The following is a 15,470-nucleotide window of genomic DNA, read 5'->3' as shown; positions in this document are numbered from 1 at the left end:
CGTCCCCCCGACCTACGGAACCAGCGGCTCTGAGGCCCAGCTCGGAAGGCGGTGTTTCTACCAAGAGCTTCGAGTGGTGCTATGCATGCTGGCCTAGTGAGACGCGGAAATCCTCTACCTCTTCCTTACACATTCTCTGCACTCTGGCAAACCACTGGATCCCACAACAGCTGGCATCTTACTATTATTCCTCAGGGGTGTTCTTACCCCGGTGGTGCACGTTAAGCAGCACAGAGTTAAGTGAGACTCAAGACTTTTAGTCACCAAGTGTAAAATGTCATCGGCCTCACCCCATGACCAGGCAATCTCCTTGCTAGCTATGTCCTCAAAGAACAGAAAACATACGGCCACACAAAAACTTCAACACAAATGTCCACAGCAGCCTTATTCACAATAGCCCAAAACCGGAAACAACCCAAACACCCATCAACCGACAAATGGAGAAACAGGATGTAGCCCTCTCCAGACAATGAAGTGTTATTCAGCCATAAAAAGGAAGGATGGTGACTCACGCCTGTAATCCTAGCACTGTGGGAGGCTGAGGTGGGTGGATCACCTGAGGTTAGGAGTTTGAGACCAGCCTGGCTAACACGGTGAAACCTCGTCTCTACTAAAAATACAAAAAATTAGCTGGGCGTGGTGGCGCACACCTGTAATGCCAGCTACTCAGGAGGCTGAGGCAGGAGAATTGCTTGAACTCGGGAGGTGGAGGTTGCAGTGAGCCGAGATTATGCCACTGCACTCCAGCCTGGATGACAGGGCAAGACGCTGTCTCAAAAAAAAAAAAAAAAAGAAGTACTGACACAGGCATAGAAGAACCTTGAAAACATGACACTAAGTTAAAGATGGTCATGAAAGAACATGTATGATTCCATTCATATGAAATATCCACGGTGGCTCATGCTTGTAATACCAGAACTTTGGGAGGCTGAGGCGGGTGGATCACGAGGTCAGGAGTTTGAGACCAGCCTGGCCAACATGGTGAAACCCCGTCTCTACTAAAAATAATAAAAAAAAAAACTAGCCGGGTGTGGTGGCGGGCACCTGTAATCCCAGCTACTTGGGAGGCTGAGGCAGGAGAATCGCTTGAACCTGGGAGGTGGAGGCTGTAGTAAGCCGAGGTTGCGCTACTGCACTCTAGCCTGGGTGACAGTGAGACTCCGTCTCAAAAAAAAAAAAAAAAAAAAAAAATCCAAATAGGCGAATCCATAGAGACAGAAAGCTTGGTGGTTGCAGGGGGTGGGAATGGGGAGTGAGAGTTGAAGGGTGTGGGGTTCTTTCTGGGGTTGATGAAAATATCCTAAAATTGTGGCAATGTTTGCACAGCTCTGAATATATGAAAACTGCTGAATTGCAATTAATTCCATATAATTGCATTAAATGAATTGTATGGCATGTGAATTATATTTCAATAAAGCTGTTCCCATCTCCCCAGAAAAAGTCACCTGCCTGAAAACTCTCTGGGCTTCTGTTCCTGCTGTTCCCTGTGGAAGCGCCCTTCCTGTTTCTCCACCTTTGAACTCAGAGTCGCTTTTGACATCAGCTCAGACAGTGTGTGTGCGCCGTGAAGCTAGGCTCCCAGCATGAGTAACCCCTCCCTTCTCCGAGCGCCACTGACCATGTTCTTCCCAGGGACACCGGCGGGCGGGGAGCAGTTTGCATGTGGTCATCTTGGTGTCTCCACCGTCCAGCACCATGTCACGTGCCCAAAAGCCTTCAATAAATATTGGCTCAATGGACCCAGGAAAGACTAACTTATGTTCCTTATGATATGATACCAAGGGACACAAACAGCTGCTAGACGAATGCCCACTTACTGGGGGAATGGCGTTTCCTAGCTCACATTATGTTCTTTTTTGAGAACCCAAGGTAGAAATTTTAGAGACACTGGACTTCTTCTTTTTTTTTTTTTTTTGAGAAGGAGTTTCAATCTTGTTGCCCAGGCTGGAGAGCAATGGTGCAATCTCGGCTCACTGCAACCTCTACCTCCCGGGTTCAAGTGATTATCCTACCTCAGCCTCCCGAGTAGCTGGGATTACAGGCATGTGCCACCGCGCTCGGCTAATTTTTTGTATTTTTAGTAGAGATAGAGTTTCTCCATGTTGGTCAGGCTGGTCTTGAACTCCCGACCTCAGGTGATCCGCCTGCCTCGGGCTTCTAAAATGCTGGGATTACAAGCGTGAGCCACCGCGCTTGGCTGACACTGGACTTCTAAGCAATCAGTGGGTTTCTTCTTTGCTGGAAAGTCTGTATAAAACACACAGCCCTCGCCAGTCACTGCCTGGTCATCTAGTGGGTGAATTTGGTATTTTATTTTTACCACCGACTTATTTTACTAACCTACCCTTATTTTCCATTTTCCCCATATTTGCTATTATTTATTTTAAAAATTTCATGGTAGCAGATTAATTTAACAATGTCACCTACCATCCTTTTTGGAATAAGGTGGGGTGGAAGGTAATTTTAAAAAGAATTCAATATAATTTTTGCATTATGCACATTATATTATGTTATAATCTGTGAAAATTGGTGGCACAGATGATTACTCTGTATCAGTGGGTGTCCCCTGGGAGGGGTTTTGTTCCCCAGGGAACACTGGGCAGCATAGGGAGGCATTTTTGGTTGTCCCAACTGGGCAGGAGGTGCTACTGGCAGTAGGCAGAGGCCACAGATGCTGCCCCATGACAGAGAATTGTCCAGCCCAAGTGTCAATGGTGCCAAGGTTGAGGAGGCCTGCTCTATTATCAACTAGAATCTGGGATGGTGTCTCCCTGATCATATCGTCCAGACAAGGGAAGCGTGGAACATTCATGTGTGGGGACATGCCCGGACCGGTGCTGGGATTACAGGCGTGAGCCACCGCCCGGCCTGGTGCTGGGATTACAGGCGTGAGTCACCGCCCTGCCTGGTGCTGGGGTTACAGGCGTGAGCCACCGCCCGGCCTGGTGCTGGGATTACAGGCGTGAGCCACCGCCCGGCCTGGTGCTGGAGTTACAGGCGTGAGCCACCGCCCGGCCTGGTGCTGGGGTTACAGGCGTGAGCCACCACCCGGCCCTGCGCTGGTAGGCTTTGGTCAGAGGCATGGAGCGTGGCTGGTTGACTTCAACCTACAACCGATTTCTGGTTCTTTTTCTGTCTCTCCAGTACCTGCTGTTGATAAGATGAAGCAGCTAGCTCTTGCTGTGATTCATTGGAGGGCAGCCACCCCACATTAAAAGCTCTGCTCTGTGTCCCTGGAGTGCACCACAGACAGCATCCCCGCAGCGGAGGCTTCCGGCTCAGTGCCTGGGGTCCACTCGTCCCCCTTGGGCCTGGAGAGGCTGGAAAGCTGGAGCCGGCCAGCTCCTCCCCCACAATGGCAACAGGCTCGCAGTGGAAGGGGGCAGACGCCCTCTCATGCACAGAATGAGGCCCGTGGAGGGCTCAAGGCCTGGAGAAGGTTTTAGATATGGCTTTTTTTTTTTTTTTTTTGAGACGGAGTCTTGCTCTGTTGCCAGGCTGGAGCGCAGTGGCGCGACCTTGGCTCACTGCAACCTCCACCTCCTGGGTTCAAGCAATTCTGCCTCAGCCTCCCGAGTAGCTGAGACTACAGGCACGTGCCACCATGCCCAGCTAATTTTTGTATTTTTAGTAGAGACGGGGTTTCAGCATGTTGGCTAGGATGGTCTCGATCTGTTGACCTTGTGATCCGCCACCTGCCTTGGCCTCCCAAAGTGCTGGGATTGCAGGCGTGAGCCATCGCGCTCGGCCTGACATGGCTTTTAAAAGCATAGCCTCGGCCGGGCGCAGTGGCTCACGCCTGTAATCCCAGCACTTTGGGGAGCCGAGGCGGGCGGATCACGAGCTCAGGAGATCGAGACCATCCTGGCTAACACGGTGAAACCCTGTCTCTACTAAAAATACAAAAAATTAGCCGGGCGAGGTGGCAGGCGCTTGTAATCCCAGCTACGCGGGAGGCTGAGGCAGGAGAATGGCGTGATCCCCAGGGGGCGGAGCCTGCAGTGAGCCGAGATCGCGCCACTACACTCCAGCCTGGGCGACAGTGAGATTCCGTCTCAAAAAATAAAATAAAATAAAATAAAATAAAATAAAATAAAATAAAATAAAATAAAATAAAAGCACAGCCTCCAGCAGCTCCTCCGAGAGTGAGGCTGAGGGTCTGCATCCTGCAGAGACTGCCTTGCCCACGCTGAACGGAGTGTGGTTTACACCCAAAGGTGACTTCTTGCCCAAGGAAGGGCAGAGGATGTTGAACAGTTGAGGGGCTGCCCCAAAGGAGCAATTTCTAAGAACAAAGGGAGGCAGGGCCAGTGGCCTTCCTGGAGGAGGAGTGCACCAGGAGAGTAAGAGCTGAAGACCCCATAGGGGCTAAGTGCTGTGAGTGTGGCTTCCTCCAGCTGGGGTGTGAAGCAAGGGTCCCTGGGAAAGGCCTGAGCCACCGGTGTTCAAGGCCAAGTCGGCCAGCAGGAGAGCGGGTCAGCGGTGCCTGGGAGTATGGTAGGGCTCCAGGGAGAAGGTGGGCTCCATGTGGAATTCCAGGAGTGTCCTTCTCCTGAGAGCAGGGGCAGGAGGGCAGATGGCGGGAGCCTGTGAGGCAGCAGCAGGTTCCGTGTCTTGAGTAGGGTCTCGCTGGCCTTGTCAGAGGGCGCATCAGATGGTGGGGGACTTGACACGGAGGGACAGTGGGAGGCCGAGGGAAGGAGGAGGCCACAGGACCCATGACGGGACGTGTGAGCCTTGCCCAGAGCGCACATCTCACTGGCGGGGCCCATTCTGTGGCTGGGCTGAGTGGACTGTGCTGGGGTCACATCTTGAAGCTGCAGGTGACACTAGGACAAGGCCTCCGGCAGGCCATGTGTGTGCTTCCCGGGAACCGGCTTTACATGGTCTGCAAAGCCAGTTCCTCCTCCTTCCTCTTGCTCACCAGGACCTCACGGCCCCACGCACTTCCAACTCTAGGAGCCCAGAAAGGGGAAAGTGGCCTGCCGCTGTGAGTCGGCTGGCTCTGCTCTGAGTTGCTGCTGTTTCCCATGCAACTGTCCGGGCCTGAGCGAGCACCTCTCCTTCCCTTCCTCCTTCTGTCCTCAGAAGCACCCTTTGAGACGTAACAAGACCAACAACAATGACCACGGCGCCAGCACATGGGTGGTGCTCCCTGTCCTTGCTGATCCAAAGAGCCTCTAGGGGCAGACGCCCCAAACCTCCAGAAAGGGGCCTGGGGATCTGTACTGTAACAGGTATGGCTGGGCACAGTGGCTCACGCCTATAATCTCAGCACTTTGGGAGCCAAGGTGGGTAGATTGCTTGAGCCCAGGGGTTCCCAGCTAGCCTGGGGAACCTAGTGAGACTCATCTCTACAAAAAATACAAAAATTAGCCAGGTGTTGTGGTGTGCGCCTGTGGTCCCAGCTACCAGGGAGGCTGAGGCAGGAGGATTACTTGAGCCCGGAAGGTTGAGGCTGCAGTGAGCTGTGATAGCACCACTGCACTCCAGCCTGGGTGACAGAGCAAGTCCCTGTCTCAAAACAAAAACAACAAAAAACAGGAAAAACAGGTATGGCCCATGATTCCTGCTGCCAGGCCAGCTCCAGAAACACCCAGTACATCATCAATCGGTGACAAGGCAACCACCCAGTGCAGGAGTTTGGGTCTCCGCCTTTCCTCCCACCTCTCCTTCAGGAGCCCTGTGGGGGAGGGAAGGGCTGTTCTGTCCCTTTAGGGAAGCTGGGGCTGGAGAGGCTGGGGCTGCAGACGGATGCTGTTTCCAGGCCTGGGATGACCATGACCACCAAGGCTCCAATGTGGCGCCCGCTGCCAGCAGAAGCCCTCCCAGCCCCGATACAGGCCCCACACAGCTGCCAGCCGTGGTCCTGGGCAGGCCCTCAAGGAGCGCTCTGGGCCTGCCAGCTGGCTTTCTCCTAGCCCCTGCGTCTGGCCCGGCAGCTCTTCCAGAATGACTGGCTGCTCACCTCCCTCCCTCCCGTCCCTTCGTGATGCCTCCGTCCCTTGTCTGCGAGGCACTGAACTGTGTCTCTAAGTGTGACTAAGTGCACGAATGAGACCTCAAGATGGATAGACAGCGGACAGTCCAGGTGCCTGGACAGCTACTGCTGTGTGGAAAGGTCCCTTTCCCAGGGATGGGAAGGGCCTGCATTTCTCTCCCACAAGGAGCCAAGCCTGGAACTTTGAGTTATGTCACCTGGAGCTTATTTACTCCTCAGGACAATTTTGATGTAGTGACCCTGGTCTCCACTTTCCGGGTAAGGAAATCGAGTCATGGAGAGGCCAGGGGCTTGTCTGAGGTCACACAGGTAGCCGGTGGGAGCCCGGGTTCCTCCCAGGACACTCAGGGATGGCCCCGCAGGCTCAAGGTGTTCAGTCAATCCTTGGGGCCTGTGGCAGGCCGAAATGCGTCCCCAAAAGACAGTTGAGATCCTAATTCCTGATACCTGTGAGTGTGACCTTATTTGGAAACAAGGTCTTTCCAAATGTAATCAAGTTAAGATGGGATGGTCCTGGATTAGGGTTGGCCTTCAATCCAATGACTGGGTTTTTGTTTTTTGCTTTTTGTTTTTGAGGCAGGGTCTTGTTCTGTCACCCAGGCTGGAGTGCCAGTGGTGCGATCTCAGCTCACTGCAGACTCTACCTCCTGGGCTCAGTGATCCTCACTTCAGCCTCGTGAATAGCTGGGATCACAGGCACTCGCCACCATGCCTGGCCGTTTTTTGCATTTTTTGTAGAGACGGAGTTTTGCCACATTGCCCAGGCTGGTCTTGAACCCCTGGACTCAAGCGATCCACTCGCCTCAGCCTCCCAAGGTGCTGGGATTACAAGCATGAGCCACCGTGCCTGGCCATGACTGGTGTTCTTATAAGGAGAGACAGATTTGGAGACAGAGGCCCACAGAGGGAAAATGGCCATGGGATGGCAGAGGCAGAGATTGGAGCGACGCGGCCATAAGCTGAGGAATGCCCAGGACTGCCGGCACCACCAGAAACTGGGGGAGGCAAAAAGGATCCTCCCTGGGGCCTTCGGAGGAAGTGTGGCCCTGCTGCACCTGGGCATTGGACTTCCGGCTCACAGAACTGGGAAAGAAAAAGCTTCTGTTGTAAACCACCCAGCTTGTTACAGCAGCCTCAGGAAAGTAAAACAGGATCTTTCCCAAGACAGACCCCGTTTCTTGGGGACCCCTCTTTCCCAGGACGCACTTGGCCTTGTAGACAGGTTAACCTGCCATCCCCCCTGGCCTCTGCTGTTTTTCTCCTGCCCCTCCTCCTGCCCTCAGTGCCCTCCTTCCCGCCTGTCCTTTAAGACACACCTGGATTCCCAGCTCTTCCAGGAAGCCTTCCCTGGCTGGCCCAGCTGGAAGTGATGGCCTATGGTTAACTGAGCAACTACAGTCTGCTCAATGAACCTGGCAACCAACCAAGTACTTCCTGGTGAACCTGAGCTTGTGGTAAGAGCCTGGGATCTAGAGTCAGAAAGCACAGGAAATCAGGACTCCTGCCCTGCCAGGAGTTCATGACCAAGGGTCAGTGCCCAAGGACTGCAGAGGCTCCCTGCCATCCACATCTGGACTGCAGAGAGAGCCTCAGACCAGCTCCCAGTCAGTCCTGTCTCCCCACCATCAAGGATGCAGCCAGAACGAGACATGTGCTTTGGAAAGTGGATTAAGACCAAGACCTCGCAGCGCCTTCCGACCTAAAGTCACAGAGGTTTGGGGGGTTCCGGATGCCAGGGGCAGACAAAGCTCTGATCTCAAAGCAGTGCAGATGGGCAAAGAGCAAGGCAACCGAGATGGAGGAGGGGTGAGGAAGACACTCACTCAGAAGAGGGGCTTCTGATGACTTCACAGGTGCTTGTTTAGAGTGGGTGCTTGGGACAGTCTCTTTGGGGACCAAGCTTAGATGTGACAGTGGGAAGGAACCAGGCCACGTCTAGGGAGGCACCCTCCAGGAAGAGGGAACAGAAAGTGCGAGGACCCTGTGGATGGAATGAGTTCCCCTTTGGGGATACAGAAGGAAGGGGTGGCGTCCAGAGCCTCCTGAGCGGGAGGGAGAGGGGCCCCAGGTGAAACCAAGGAGGCAGGCTAGGGCCACGTAGAGCCTTGCGGGGAGTTTGGGTTCACTCCCAGCACCATGGGGAGCGAGGAAAACACAGCTGAACTGAGGGCTGGCGTCCAGCCAGCACAGCGTGGGCCCGGCCACAGCTTCTGGCCTGCCATTCTGAGGCCACATCTCTGAACCCTACCGTCCACAGGGGAAGGGAAGTGTGTGCTAGGCCAGCTGCCCTCGCCCTGCTCCCTCACGCTTACACAGGGGCTGTGTGGATTTAAAAATTCATTTTAAAATTCTTTTTAACAGCAAGAATTGAGGACAGTTTAAAAAATGGGGAAGTGTATGTAGGCTGGCCTCAGTGGCTCACGCCTGTAATCCCAGCACTTTGGGAGGAGGAGGTGGGTGGGTCACTTGAGGTCAGGAGTTTGAGATCAGCCTGGCCAACATGGTGAAACCCCGTTTCTACTAAAAATACAAAAAATAGCCTGGCATGGTGGCTTGCGCCTGTAGTCCCAGCTACTTGGGAGGCTGAGGCAGGAGAATCGCTTGAACCCAGGAGGCAGAGGTTGCAGTGAGCTGAGATCGCACCACTGCACTCCAGCCTGGGCGACAGAGCGAGACTGTCTCAAAAAAAACTGGGGAAGTGTAACAGGAATGCTGCTAGCCACCTCCATCAGCTGCAGCTCAGTTCAGCTGATGAAATGCCCAGGCCAGGGGCACAGCTGGTTCCTTGCGGCACCGGGCAGTGCCTATCCCCAGGTATCATCTTTTCCATATTCATATTTAAGACCAGGTTTAATGGAGACCCAGCCCAGTCGCTGACGGAGAAGAGGTAACCACGGAATAAATTTATCTGGGATCTGTAATAACTGGTGGTCTGAGTCACAGAGCATCCCACCCATCCCCTGCCAGCCTGGGTGCAGCAAAATGAAATTCACCAGATAGAGTGAGGCCACCACCCTCCCCGTCCCCGCTTCACCCCGACCTGGGTGTAACAACCACCTTTGGCCCATCAACTGCTAAAGGGACTTTGTTGGTGGGGTGAGGTGGCTCACGCCTGTAATCCCAGCACTTTGGGAGGCCAAGGTGGGTGGATCACCTGAGGTCAGGAGTTTGAGACCAGCGTGGTCAACATGACAAAACTCTGTCTCTGCCAAAAATACAAAAATTAGTCAGGTGTGGTGGTGCATCCTTGTAGTCCCAGCTACTTGGGAGGCTGAGGCAGGAGAATCGCTTGAACCTGGGAGGCAGAGGTTGCAGTGAGCCGAGACTGTGCCACTGCACTGTAGCCTGGGCGGTACAGTGAAACTCCAACTCAAAAAAAAAACAAAAAACGAACGTTTGTCTTCTGGTCTCCTCCACTCCCTGAGAAGCGAAATCCCCAAGGGCGTTCCAGCCCCACAGTGGGTCCTGCAGTGTCTCTGAGGCTGCTCACACATTTTCCTTGGGGCTTCAGGCAAATAAAAGATATGTTCTCTCCACCTGTGTTAGTTCGCTGCAGCTGCCATTACAAAGATCCCCAAATTAGAGGGCTTAAAACAACAGAAATGTTTTCTCTCCCCCTTCTGGAGTCTGAAGTCCAGGTGTGGGCAGGGCTCCCTCCAAACGCCCTTGTGAGGTGTCCTTTCCTGCCCCTTCCAGCATCTGGTGGCTCCTGGTGGGGCAGGAGACCAGGGTCTGGAGGCAGGGAACTGAAGGCCAATTCCCGCTGACTTCCTATAACTAAGTCAAAAGGAAAACCCCAACTTTCCATGCCCAAGTAACAAAAGAACCAGAGGCTACTCTCTTTGCACAGCGCCCCCTTTTCTGCGTGGCAGATGAAAAATGGACAATACCTCTGATTGGTCCCCTCCCACAACCAATCAAGCTGGTCGTGGGCCAAGTCTTCATTTGCATAGAAGTGTAACTTTGTAACTTCACTTCAGCCTCTGATTGGTCACTTTCTGCAACCAATCAGAATGATCACACGCCACTACTTCATTTACATAAGGTGTACCCCAAGTAACTAATGGGAAACCTCTAGAAGGTATTTAAACCCCAGAAAATTCTGTATCCAGGTTCTTGAGCCGCAAGCCCACTCCCATCCTGTGGAGTGTACTTTTGTTCCATCTTGGCTCACTGCAACCTCTGCCTCCCAGGTTCAAGTGATTCTCCTGCCTCAGCCTCCCGAATAGCTGGGACTACAGGTGTGGGCCACCATGCCTGGTTAATTTTTGTATTTTTAGTAGAGACAGGGTTTTGCCATGTTGCCCAGGCTGCTCTCGAACTCCTGGTCTCATGTAATTCACCCGCCTTGGCCTCCCAAACTTTTGGGGTTACAGGCGTGAGCCACTGCACCCGGCTGCTTTTTTTGCTTCATTCTTTCCCTGCTTTGTATGTGCATTTTGTCCAATTCTTTGTTCAAGATGCCAGGAACCTGGCTGGACACCCTCCACGGGTAACACCGAGACTCCTCGGAGTTCCTTGGGTTGTGGACCCATCACTCCGCTCTCTATCACCACATGGCCTGCTTATAAGGACACCATAGGAATTAGGGTCCATTCTAGTCTTGTATGGCCCCATTGCCCCATCTTAACTATATCTGCAATGAGCCTATTTCCAAATAATGTCACATTCTTTTTCTTCTTTTTTTTTTTTTTTAAGACAGGGTCTCACTCTGCCACCCAGGCTGGAGTGCAGTGGCACAAACAGGGCTCACTGCAACGTTGAAGTCCTGGGTTCAAGTGATCCTCCCGCATCAGCCGCCTGTGTAGCTGGGACCACAGGCATGTGTCACCATGCCTGGCTAATTTTTTGATTGTTTTTAGAGATGGGTTTTTGCCATGTTACCCAGGCTGCCTCCTAGAGTGCTGAGATTAGAGGCGTGAGCCACCACACCCAGCCTAATGTCATATTCTGAGGTTTAGGATGAATGTGATTTTGGGGGGTCTTGATTTAACCCACTAAACTCTCCTCCATCACAAATCCTGTCCACATAGGAGGGAGCTGAGGTTTCCCTCAAGTTTGGAGTACGGGGTCTGGCCCCTCCTGCGTCATCGCCTCGTGTCCTCAACCTTCCTCCCTCCAGCCTAGCTGCCTGGGCCTTCTTTTCGCTCCTCCAACCGAGAGAGGCATCCATTCCAGACCCCTCTCCTCTTGAGCTGGAATGTTCTCCACATCTTCAGACGATCCCTCTCTCAGAGGGTTCCCCTTTGGCCTCCCTGGTCTCTCTTTATTGCATTGTCCTGCTTTGCTGCCTTGGCCAGTGGCCGCTGTTGGAACTTGTCTCCGTGCAAGCTTGCTGCTTCTCTGCCCCCCACACTCCCAGGCCGTGGCTGCCATGAGGGTGGGGACCTGGTTGATCTTGTTCATGCAGCAGCTCCAGGATTTGGCTCAGCGCCTGGTGCCAAAGCAGACTCTCAGTAAACATTTACTGAATAAACAAAAGGAATCAATGACCAGCCCCTCATGAATGCCCAGCATCTCCTTCTTGAGAAATTTCCAGCAGAACAAGGAGGTCAAATTTCCAGCAGAACAAGGAGGTCAGCTGTGGCCAAACTAGCAGACCCTTTGTCCTTCCTTGACAGCTGGATTTAGGATACAAAGCCTGAAAAACACTGCCACCTAATGGACTCACAGGAGAAGTGTTTTGTTTCTTTAAATTACAACCACATATTCAAACAATGGGCTGAAGTACCAAACACGCCGTCCACAGGAGAAAACGTTAAAGAAGCAGTCCTGGCCTGCGCTCCACTCTGCAGAGAGCATGCAGATGATCCCTAGGGTCTGTCTCAGACGGAAGCCAGAGATTTAGTGTTGCCAGATAAAACACAAGACGCCCAGTGAAATTTGAAGTTCAGATAAACAATGAGGAACTTTTTAGTATAAGTATGTCCCAAATATTTAATGGAACATATTTATGCTAAAAAGTTACTCATTTACCTGAACTTCAAATTTAACTGGCAACTATACAAGGACTGGGTGGGGAGGGTCCTCTTTGGCTGACTGGCTCTCACAAGGGCATGTTCCTGAGAGGCACAGAAGATAAAGCTGTCAATTTGCAATTGACAGGGATTTACACCCGCCAGAGAACGGTGGCTAACAGAGCGCTGTCCGAGGTGCTGAATTCAAAGACAAGAGCACTAAAAACAATGTCCTTTGGAGGTTCCAAGAAAATTCAGACCTACGTGCCTATCATTTAGAGCAGGGATCTCCAACACCCAGAAACACATTTTTTCCCCACGGAGAAACACCCCCACACATTTTTACCCCATGGGGAATTTACCAAACTTTTTTTTTTGCGCAATGGAGTCTCGCTCTGTCACCCAGCCTGGAGTGCAGTGGTGAGATCTCTGCTCACTGCAACCTTCGCCTCCCGGGTTCAAGCGATCCTCCTGCCTCAGCCTCCCCAGTAGCTGGGACTACAGGTGCACACCACCATACCCAGCTCATTTTTGTATTTTTAGTAGAGATGGGGTTTCACCATGTTGGCCAGGCTGGTCTCAAACTCCCGACCTCAAGTGATCCGCCTGCCTGGGCCTCCCAAAGTGCTTGGATTACAGGTGTGAGCCACTGCGCCCAGCCCCAAATTCTTAATAGGACTTGTCTTTTGATAGGATAGGACTATGGCACTTTCACTTTCTTTGTGTTTTTTTTTTGAGACAGCGTCTCACTTTTTACTTTGTTGCTCAGGCTGTAGTGCAGTGGTGTGATCACGGCTCACTGCAGCCTCAAAACTCTTTGAGCTCAGGTGATCCACCTCAGCCTCCCAAGTAGCTGGGACTACAGGTGCATGGCACCATGCCTAGCTAATTTCTTTGTATTTTGGGGTAGAGATGGGGTTTTGCCATGTTGCCTAGGTTGGTCTGGGCTCAAGCAATCCACGCACCTTGGTCTCCCAAAGGGCTGGGATTACAGGCATGAGCCACATGCCTGGCCTCATTTTCTTCTTTTATACATTTTTGTCGTTGTTGTTGAGACAGTGTCTCGCTCTTGTTGCCCAGGCTGGAGTGCAGTGGTATGATCTCAGATCACTGCAACCTCCACCTCCTGAGTTCAAGCGATTCTCCTGCCTCAGTCTCCTGAGTAGTTGGGACTACAGGCATGCCCCACTATGCCTGGCTATTTTTTGTATTTTTAGTAGGCGGTGTTTCACCAGGTTGGCCAGGCTGGTCTTGAGCTCCTGATCTCAGGTGACCCACCCGCCTCCGCCTCCCCAAGTGCTGGGATTACAGGTGTGAACCACTGTGCCCAGCCCTTTTATACATTTTTATATGGCTGAAATCAGACTTCCCACCCCACCGCCCCCCTGCCCGGCCCTTACCGATACTTCATGCCTGTGCGCTGGGCGGTGCAGCCGTCCAGGGAAAGGCCGTGCATGCGGAGGAAGTTCTCCATGTTCCTGGCCTGGGCAGCTGCCCGCACCTCCCGCAGCCGCTGCAGTTCCAGCGTGTCCGTCTGGCGGACGGGGTGCAGGGCCCATTCAGAGTGGCACCTGCTGCTCACGCTCCGCAGACTCTCGCTGTACGTCATGGACAGCATGGTGCTGCCTGGCCTGGGAGCCGCCACTGTCCAGACGATGATGAGTTAGACAGTGTGCCAATGCTCTGCGTGCCCCAGGCTGGGTGGATGGCCCTGGGGCAGGGGGCAGCTGCAGCGAAACATCCTCTAACTAGTGCCACCACCAGGTCTTGGTGTCTAGGAGTGGGACCTGCCCCTGGATGTAAACACCTCTTGGCATGAGATTCTCAGTCCGCAAAGCAGTGCTTGCCAGGAACTCTGGCTAAGCTGCCCTTTTCTGCCCCCTGCATCTGTGAGACAAGCACAGGCAAAGCTGCATTCCAGGCAGGACAGCTGCACCCCAAGTGTCCAAATGAAAACGGGAGCACAGAGAGCATGCAGAGCCTGAGCCCCCCAAATGCTGAAGACCAGGGTTGCTCTTCTGTGATGACTGCGGTACTATATCACGGTGCTCTCTTGAGGTGGTTCCCAGGGTAAAACTGGGTCAAAAGCTGTCCCTGGGAAAGCAGCGCAGGGCATACCTGTTGCTGAAGTAAACGCTTCTGTAATTATGCCAGGGAGGCACCTCACCCCTGCATGCCAGGTGGCCCCAACCCGGGAAGGTCTTATTTGCTCCCAGCCTTGTAAAGGGAAATGCTATCTATACAACACATTCTCTGCTTGTGGAAAGCATCTTTGCACTGCAGAGATCTTTGGGCTTCATGCTTTTTGCAAAAGAAAAACCGAGCAGAATGCATTTAAGCAGGTTGCGGAGGAGAGTGGCCTGGGGAAATAGGCTTAGTTGAGACAGGGGAGTTTCAAAGTTTCTATGTGAAGAACCATTGAAAAATAGTCAGCTGAAATGATGAACACACATTCTTGGAAACTAAAAGCAATGTAAATGTCCATCAGTAGGGAAACTGGTTACCTAAGTGACAGTGTGTCCACACAGTAGGAATCTGTGCTGCTGTCAAGAATGAGGTGTCTCAACACAGACTGATGTGCAGTGAGCCCTGAGAGATGGTGGACAATTAAAAGGCCAAGGGAGAAAGCGTGTGTCCAAAACGCAACCACTGGTGTTAATTCACGTGCACAACAGTGAGTGGACCAGTGAGGGCAGCCTCGGGGCTGAGTCCTCACCCTGCAGAGTCTGTGACAGGGCAATGAGGACATGGAGGCAGGCTCAACACGAAGGAGGTCCCCAGTCCAGTGACCCTCACCCCACCTGACCGCAGGCTCGGCCAGGTGGCCTGCACTGCAGCCCTGCGTCATCGCCAGAGAGAGAAGGTGCAGAGGGGAAGTCACCATTTCAGCTGGGTCAGCTGCACAGTGGGATCCTGGAACCTGGCCTGGGAGCTGGAAAGGAACCAGCACTGTCCCCACCTTCTGCCCCAAGAGAGGAAAAGTTCGATTATCCCTGGGAAGGAGCTGGGAGGGCTATCCTGGGAGCTGAGGCAGCTACAGAGGCTTTAGCATGGTCCTTGAAGGGGGTTGAGATGTCCTGGAGTTGCCCCAGGCCGGGCCTTTCCTGGGGTGAGCTCCAGGGGCCAAAGGAAGGATCCACAAGGGGCAAGAGTTTGCGATGAGCCCCATGTGCCGGGGTCCTTCCAGAATGGGTGACCAGCCTGCTGACCTTTCACTGCTCTGCTTGTATGTGCACCCAGAGACGGGGGCCACCTCCAGGAGCCCCACAGCTGCCGCTTTCATGGGGGTTTCCCTGCAAGTATTCCTCTGTATCTTATTTGCAGGGACCTTCATTCATGTCTGCCCTGTTGTGCCCAGCATGAGGCCTAGCTCAGAGCAGAGCCTACAAATGCCTGTTGCATGAACATGCAATTGAGGTAGGGAAGGTGGGCTCAGAGAAGAGCTAAAGAGAGACCAGTGGGCAAGGAGCCCCTGAGGAGCCCCTACAGGGAGCTGGGTAGCAGTGTCTACA

The 15,470-nt window shown here is 53.0% G+C and overlaps 1 protein-coding gene across 7 annotated transcripts in view; it reads right to left on the bottom strand.

The window, feature by feature from the left end:
- Positions 1 to 15,470, bottom strand: part of KCNAB2 (potassium voltage-gated channel subfamily A regulatory beta subunit 2) — a 106,790-nt gene that overhangs the window by 36,956 nt on the left and 54,364 nt on the right. Inside the window, exon 1 of one of the 7 annotated variants that reach the window (XM_032758725.2) lies at positions 13,359 to 13,607. The exons of 5 other annotated variants lie outside the window; for them this stretch is intronic. In XM_032758725.2, the coding sequence (XP_032614616.1) occupies positions 13,359 to 13,576 (218 nt within the window). In that variant the 5' untranslated portion in view covers positions 13,577 to 13,607. Of the gene's footprint in view, positions 1 to 13,358; positions 13,608 to 15,470 lie in introns of those variants that run through there. One more of the 7 variants, XM_032758726.2, reaches the window with a different exon arrangement.

The sequence above is a fragment of the Hylobates moloch genome, unplaced genomic scaffold (genome assembly GCF_009828535.3).
Source record: "Hylobates moloch isolate HMO894 unplaced genomic scaffold, HMol_V3 SCAFFOLD_9, whole genome shotgun sequence".
Taxonomy (NCBI): domain Eukaryota; kingdom Metazoa; phylum Chordata; class Mammalia; order Primates; family Hylobatidae; genus Hylobates; species Hylobates moloch.
This window is presented reverse-complemented; position numbering and strand designations above follow the sequence as displayed.